The sequence below is a fragment of the Phaseolus vulgaris genome, chromosome 1 (assembly GCF_000499845.2).
Source record: "Phaseolus vulgaris cultivar G19833 chromosome 1, P. vulgaris v2.0, whole genome shotgun sequence".
NCBI classification, from domain to species: domain Eukaryota; kingdom Viridiplantae; phylum Streptophyta; class Magnoliopsida; order Fabales; family Fabaceae; genus Phaseolus; species Phaseolus vulgaris.
The window spans coordinates 24901156-24909254 of NC_023759.2; the positions used below are offsets into that span (position 1 = coordinate 24901156).

General features: G+C 52.8%; 1 protein-coding gene across 1 annotated transcript in view; it reads right to left on the minus strand.

The window, feature by feature from the left end:
* The window catches only part of LOC137815744 (uncharacterized), a 43992-nt gene extending 36512 nt beyond the window's left edge, over positions 1–7480 (minus strand). The window contains exon 1 of the mRNA XM_068618855.1: positions 7133–7480. Within this exon, the coding sequence (XP_068474956.1) occupies positions 7133–7480 (348 nt within the window). The remainder of the gene's footprint in view (positions 1–7132) is intronic.
* Between the last annotated feature and the right edge of the window lie 619 nt (positions 7481–8099).

The following is an 8099-nucleotide window of genomic DNA, read 5'->3' on the forward strand; positions in this document are numbered from 1 at the left end:
CACGTGTGTGGTTAGATGTGAGTTGCAGGCCTCCACGCATCATCATCTGAGAGGGGTGCGGTCCAGACAAAGTGGCACTTCGTACCACTAAGGGTACAGACAGGCGCAGCCAAGCCAGAGACGCGCAGACATGCACAGACTCTCACGCTCTCACTACTGATTCTGCAGGTACACTGTCTCTGAAAAGCATAACAGGGTTCTGACACATGCCAGAAAAGCATAACAGAATTCTGTTATGCCCAGAAACAGAGAGAGAGACATAAAAGAGGGAATCAGGGAGAGATGGGGGATACGAGAAAAAAGAGAGCAAGAGTTTTTCACACACACTGCTAGTTTCTCATCTTTGGTGGTTCTGTGGACTAACTTGATCGTCGGAGTGCAAACGGCCGCTAGAGGCGCCGTCTGTTGTTTGCAGGTCACGTTTGGAGATCCAAGAGAAGGTTCTGAGGGTGATCTGTAGAAGACGCAGTCGCGTAGACGGGGCATAGAGTGCTACGAAGCGATTCCTCCACGTCCGAGTTGCCGGCAGGAATCATTTGGCGCCCACCGTGGGGCACGAGTGAATCGTGGTCCCATATACCCACAGTTTTGAAGCTTACCAGAGTTTTACCAACTTCTTTGATAAGGAAAGATGCCAAGGAACAAACAACCATCACCTGCGCCATCTGCTGACGAAGGAGCTGTGACAATGGCGCAGGTCCTGGAGATGGTGCGCACGCTGCAGGATAACGCCGCGGCGTCAAAGCTGAACAAGAAAGGATGCAGACGGAGTTGGCTGCGTTGCAAAGTAGGAACGACGAGCTGAATCGCGTCAACGAAGAGTTGAGAAGGACGTTGCAGGCGCAGAGGGAACACGTGGTAGACGAAAGGATGGCTAGGCAGCCGTCACCACCAAGAGCGTTCCCCATGCCAGTCTCCCCTGAAATCATGGGAACCATGGTGCTTCCCAACCTGGTGGGGGTAAAAGCGTCGTTCAAGGGGGTAGAAGACCCGGAGGCGCATCTGACGGCGTTCCACACCCAGATGATGTTGTCTGGGGCTCAGACGCTGTGTACTGCAAAATGTTCATGAGCACATTGAGCGGAATCGCCATGGAGTGGTTCGTGAGTTTACCAGAAGGGCATATCACGTCTTTCTCTCAGTTTTCAAAGCTCTTCACTGAGCAATATATCGTCAACAAAGCACCTGCAGTGGTGTCATACGACTTGTTCGACGTGCGTCAGTACCAAGGTGAGTCGCTGAAAGACTACCTCAACCGCTTTGGAGCACAAGTGGTTAGACTGCCCAGCAAAGATGAAGATATGCTGGTGCACGCATTTAAGAAGGGAGTGCTGCCTGGCCCCTTCAGCGAGTCTCTCATCAGGAGCCATCCCAGCACCTTTGCAGAGATCCGACGACATGCGGTGGCGCACATAATGGCAGAAACAGAGGTTTCTGAGAAGAGGGGAAGTGCTGCACCACCGAGACCGCGTGGTGGGCAAGGAAAACCACAGCAAGCAAGGGTGCATGAGGCCAAGGAGGGGAAAAAGGTGCGGGAAAAACCTCGTCCCTATGCGCCAGGCAAAGAGCAGAGCAGGGGGCGTGCGAGGAGAGTAACGCACCCCCAAGATACAATTTCATGGTGGGATTGGCGGATCTCATCGCTCTTCCTGCTGTAGCAGCAAGACTACGCGTACCAGAGAAGACTGATAAGGTACTTGGTAGAAAGAAGAATGAGTGGTGTGAGTTTCACCAGGCCTTTGGCCACACACTTCACTCCTGTTTGGCGTTGGGGCACCAACTGGAAGAGTTGGTGAAGTCTGGCTTCCTAGCAGATTACCTGCGTGAGCCGCAGGGTGATCGCGCATCGGGGTCCCAGACCGGAGAACAGCAGCATGAAGTCCCTGTACATGGGGAAGTGCAGACAATCGCGGGAGGCTTCTCTGGTGGGGGATGCACAGCGTCACAGAGAAGGAGATACGCTCGATCGGTGATGGCGGTAGATGCGGTAAATGAGAGTCATTACCCTGAAGTAGACATTATCTTCAGGAAAGCTGATCTACGGGATGTTGTCCCGCACGACAACGACCCTGTGGTCATTTCCCTCATCACAGCGGGAAGACGAGTACACAGAGTACTCGTAGATCAAGGAAGCTCAGCAGACGTCATGTTCTGGCCAACATTCAACAAGTTACAGTTGTCCCCTGATCAGCTGAGGCCATATACCGGGTGTCTCTACGGTTTTGCAGGAAATCAGGTAGAGGTGCGGGGATACATTGAGCTGAGGACAATGTTCACTGACGGAACGACAGCCCGCACTGAAAGGATAAAGTACTTGGTGGTGAACGCCCCTTCTGCGTACAACGTCTTGTTGGGGAGGCCAACACTTAATAGGTTGGGCGCAATACCTTCGACGAGGCACATGAAGTTGAAACTGCCGTCGATGGAGGGAACCGTGATAACCATCAAGTCAGATCAGGCTGAGGCAAGACGCTGTTATGAGAATAGCCTGAAGCAGAAGAGAAGTGTATGTCATGTCACCACGAAACCACCACCAGGCGTGCGCGAAGAGCGATCAGTGGTTAGGGAGACACAGGAAGCTCAGAGGATGGAGAACGCTGCGGTGGGGGGCTTCCAGGTAGCCCAAGTTGAAGAAGAAGAGGAAGGCGCGATCGCTCCTCGCGAGTCAGGGATCGCGAGGGCGGTCATCGCCAGCGAGAGAAGGCCCCACCCAGCTGAAGGATGGGTCGAAGTGGACATCGGGGGGAAAAAGTTCAAGATAGGGGGATCCCTCGTCGAAGAAGAGCGAAAGCTGATCGTTGGTGTGATCGAAAAGCACATGGGTGCCTTTGCATGGTCAGCATCCGACATGCCAGGGATCGACCCCGATTTCCTTTGCCATCGTCTGTCGATGGATCCCAAGGTTCGACCTGTGCGACAAAGGCGAAGGAAATTCAACGAGGAGAAGAGGAAGGTGATCCACGATGAAGCACAGAAGCTCCTTGCTGCAGGGCACATCAGAGAAATCCAGTACCCCGAGTGGCTAGCGAATGTGGTGCTGGTTCAGAAGGCGAGCGGCAAGTGGAGAATGTGCGTGGATTTCACTGATCTCAACAAGGCGTGCCCAAAAGATTCTTACCCCCTACCCAGTATAGACGCCCTAGTTGATAGCGCATCAGGGGGAAAGATGCTCAGCTTCTTGGACGCTTCTCGGGGTATAACCAGATCAGGATGCACCCCATGGATGAGTGCAAGACCGCGTTTATGACGGAACGGTCTTGCTATTGCTACAAGGTCATGCCATTCGGGTTAAAGAACGCGGGGGCCACCTACCAGCGGCTCATGGATAGGGTACTCTCGCCCATGCTGGGAAGGAACGTACATGCGTATGTAGATGACATGGTGGTTACATCCCGAGAGAAGAAGCATCATGTCGCTGATCTGGAGGAACTGTTCACCACCATTGCCAAGTACAGGCTGAAGCTCAACCCAGAGAAGTGTATTTTTGGTGTGGAGGCTGGGAAGTTTTTGGGTTTCCTCTTAACAGAACGGGGAATCGAAGCTAACCCAGAGAAGTGTGCAGCAATCGTGGCAATGAGGAGCCCGACGACGGTGAAGGAGATGCAGCAGCTCACTGGTCGCTTGGCAGCCTTGTCCCGGTTTATGTCCGCTGGAGGGGAGAAAGGTCATCCATACTTCCAGTGTCTCAAACGCAACAGCAGATTCCTTTGGACACAGGAGTGTGAGGAGGCCTTCATCAAACTGAAGGAGTATCTGGCGAGCCCACCAGTCTTGCGAAAACCTCAGGTAGGCATCCCTCTGCGTCTATATTTCGCTGTGACGGAGAGAGCAGTCAGCTCAGTCCTGGTGCAAGAGCAAGACCAGACCCAGAGGCCTGTTTACTTCGTGAGTAAGGTGCTGCAAGGCCCTGAAACAAGGTACCAGGCCCTCGAGAAGGCTGCCCTGGCGGTGGTGTTTTCAGCCAGAAGACTTAGGCATTACTTCCACAGCTTCACAGTGGTGGTGATGACTGATCTGCCTATCCAAAACGTGCTGAAGAAACCTGATGTAGCAGGCAGGATGGTCAAGTGGGCGGTGGAATTGTCAGAGTTTGACATTCAGTATGAGCCTCGAGGACCGATCAAGGGGCAGGTGTTCGCGGACTTTGTAGTCGAGCTGTCGTCGATCGCGACGCCTGCAGAAGGATTAGACTTCCGATGGGTATTATCGGTGGATGGCTCCTCTAATCAGCAGGGGAGCGGCGCAGGAGTCATTCTGGAGGGCCCAAACGGGGTACTGATCGAGCAGTCCCTCCGCTTTGCCTTCAAAGCTAGCAACAATCAGGCGGAGTACGAAGCCCTGATCGCAGGAATGTTGCTGGCAAGAGAAATGGGATCAAGAAATCTGCTGGCCAAAAGCGACTCTTTGCTGGTCACCGGGCAGGTTACAGGGGAGTTCCAAGCAAAGGATCCCCAGATGGCAGCCTACCTGGAGTATGTACTGCTCCTGAAGACGTCCTTCACCGAATTCGAATTGGTACATGTGCCAAGAGAGCAAAATGCCAAAGCAGACCTGCTTGCCAAGCTGGCCAGCTCAGGCAAAGGGGGGAAGCAGAGGACCGTCATTCAGGAGACCTTGAAGGTACCGCGAGCATTCGTGTCGGACAACCAGGTATTCCATGTGTGCAAATCAATGGAGCGTCTGACGATCGGTCATCGGTCGTTGACCCAAGAAACGCTGAGAACACCGAGGGTGAGATCGCGACCGTCGAAGACCGATGAGTCGATGGAAGTCCACGCGAAGAAGGAGCCCGACACCTGGATAACGCCATACCAGTTGTACCTAGAAGATGGTGTACTCCCGCTCGACGTGGCAGAGGCAAAAAGGATAAAGAGGAGTTCAAGTAAGTTTACTCTAATAGATGGAAAACTCTTTAGATTTGGATTTTCTCACCCTGTGCAGATCTGTGTGCACGGCGAGCAGTGCACCAGACTCATGTCTGAGCTGCACGAAGGGGTGTGCGGAAGCCACGTAGGTGGTCGTGCTTTGGCAAGTAGAGTACTCCGCGCTGGGTACTACTGGCCAAAGCTGAAGGAAGACTGCATAAGGTTTGCTCAGCGATGCAAACAGTGTCAACTGCACGCAGACTGGCACAAGGCACCCCCTGAGGAGTTGAGGTCCATCCATAGCCCGTGGCCATTCCACACATGGGGGATCGACATCCTAGGACCTTTTCCCCTGGCGATAAGGCAGATGAAGTTTCTCATCATGGCCATCGAGTACTTCACCAAGTGGGTGGAGGCAGAACCGGTCGCACACATCACCGCACAGAAAGTCGAGCATTTCGTCTGGAGGAACATCGTCTGCCGTTTCGGAATACCCAAGAGGTTGGTCTCCGACAATGGCACCCAGTTCACGAGTCATCAGCTGAGGAAGATGTGTGAGGAGTTAAAAATACAGTAGGTTTTCGCTTCAGTGGAACACCCACAAACCAATGGGCAGGTGGAGTCAGCAAATCGAGTACTGCTCAGGGGGCTGAAGCGAAGACTAGACAAGGCCAAAGGAGGCTGGGCAGAGGAGGTCCCCAGAATTGTATGGTCTTACCATACCACCCCGCAGTCCAGCACCCATGAGACACCCTTCAGCCTTGTCTATGGGACAGACGCCATGATTCCCGTGGAGATACAGGAGAGCTCCCCCAGATTCTTGAACTTCATTGCTGAAGAGTCCAATGAAGAACGTAAGGTGAATCTAGATCTGCTGGACGAAGTGCGAGAAGAAGCTAGAGTCAGTGCTGAAGCCGTAAAGAGAAGAGTAGAGCGGAGGCACAACTCTAAAGTGAGGCCCAGGCGCTTCCAAGAAGGTGATCTGGTGATGAGAAAGGCGCATCAGAATGACATGCAGAACAAATTGTCTCCAAAGTGGACAGGCCCGTATAGAGTGGTTGAGACGCTGGAGAACGGAGCCTATCGCCTAGAGACTTTGGAGGGAGGAGCAATCCCCAGAACGTGGAACGCCACCCATTAAAAATTTTATTTCAGTTAAAGTTGTACAGTAATTGCGTTCTCGCGCTAAAAGATACATGCTTTGTATGTGGTGGAAACAGTTGAACAGACAAGGGGGCACTCTTTTCCCTAAGGAGGGTTTTTAACGAGGCCACCCAATTAAAGAAAAAATTTCCAGCATATCAAGTGTGCTCAAGTATATAAGTTAAAATCCTCCTTGCCCCAGGTGCAAGTGCAGGTGATTGGTTAGGCCCTACTTGCCCTAGGCGCAAGTACTGGCACCGATCTAAGTCTTCCTCACCCCAAGTGTGAGCGCAAGCAGTTAAGGGTTTGAAAAGCCAGGGGTGCTAATAAGACCAAGGGAGGGAAAGGAAAGATTTTGAGAAAATGCCCTTACCCACTTGGCATACACCAATATTGGCCCAGTAAGGCTCTTAGTCCGAAACCCTCTTCACCCCAGGAGTGAGGCAGGGAAGAAACGACTCAATCCGCCGAAGGGTGATGACCTTGGGGAAAGGAAGAGGGGTCAGCGAGAAACACTTTTCCTTCCCCAAAACGAGGCATCACCTCGAGCGAATGATGTCAAAGTCTTCTACGCACTTAGCACTAAAGCGGCAGAGAAGCTAAGTGAAGACTAAAGAACGATCACTGATGAGTCGTCAGTGATTGGTTAGTGGTGCAAAGCAGCGCATAAGGACTGTCAAACACCAAGCTAAGGGAACAGCTAGTCGTGATCAAGTAGAGGCCAAGAACAAGAGAAGCAGATCGCGCTAGGCCTAAGCTGGTTAACACTTAGTCGTGTGCGAAGGGAAAAACAAAGCTTAAGATCGCGCTGAACCTAAGCCAGCTAATAGTTAATCGCGCGCATAAAGAAAAGTGAAGCTCGAGAAAAATACAAGAGAAGAAGCTCATACAATTTTGAGAGTTTATATTCACAACCAAGTCTTATACAATTTTTGAAGTACTAAGAAAAGTTGTGCAGAAGTTAAATTTACAAGGAAGAGAAGAGATTAAGGGGCAGGAGGGATGAGCTTTCCGTCTACCACTTCGTGATAGATGCTGAACTGCGAGAGGTCCAGGTCTGGGAGAACGCATCTTATTTGCTCGAGTGCTAGCTCGAATCCATCAGTAAGGGCATCAACACCCACGTTCATCAAATCAGCCTTCTCCGCCTCCAGTTTTTGCTTTGAGGCCTCCGCAGCATCTCTTTCAGTGGTGAGGGCAGCAAGGGAGGAGGCAGCTTCTGCTAGTTGGCCCTTGGCTTCAGAAAGTTTGCCCGCCACCTCCTCAAGCTTTTTCTCTCCAGCAGCAGCCGCTTCTTTGGTGGACTCGAGCTCCCCCACTAGCTGAGTGTTCAGTTGGCGCAGGGAGGAGGTCTCGACCCGTAGCTCCACCACCGCGCAGTCCAAAGAGCTCACAGTCTGCCCCATCAAGATCTCCATCTTGATGGTCTCTTGGACCTGCGCTAGGTACTCCCTCCTAGCTTTCTCCACCATGCCTCGCATTATCTCCACAGACTCTTGAGCAGCTTCGAAGTCACTTCGCAGTGACTCCTTGTCGTGCTCAAGCTCTTTCACCCTCTTCTCCAGGGCTATTTGCTTGCGATGCTGGGTGGAAAACTCCAGGGAGAGCACCATCTGCCTGGCCAGGTGCATGTCCACCTCATCACCATTCCATTCGACGAGCTCCCGGTTGCTAATGAGTTGTCGGACCAGGGTGATGACCCTGCTAAAGTTCTCGTGGCTGGCTCCAGAGGCACTTGGGCGCGAGCTGGATCCACCACATTCAGCAGTGGCAGCGGAGACTGGCAGTGGTGGTGGGGGACCCCCAGGTTGAGCAGAAGCACCCCCAGCAGGATGAGTAGATGGACCAGGTGATTGGCCTGCTGGGGGGGAAGATGGCAGTGGAGAAGTTGGAGGCAACTGCTGGCATGGAGAAGGAAGGCGTGTGGGCTCTGAGGCAGGTTGAGTAGAAGGAGGAGGGGGTGAACCTTCCTCTACCTCCACCACCTCGATCTCCCCAGGCTGGAGAGACGAAGCCCCCTCGACCGCTGGCTTCTTCCTCTGGCGGTGTATAAGAGGAGAGCCAGAGCTCTCCTCTTCAGTTGAGGCAGCA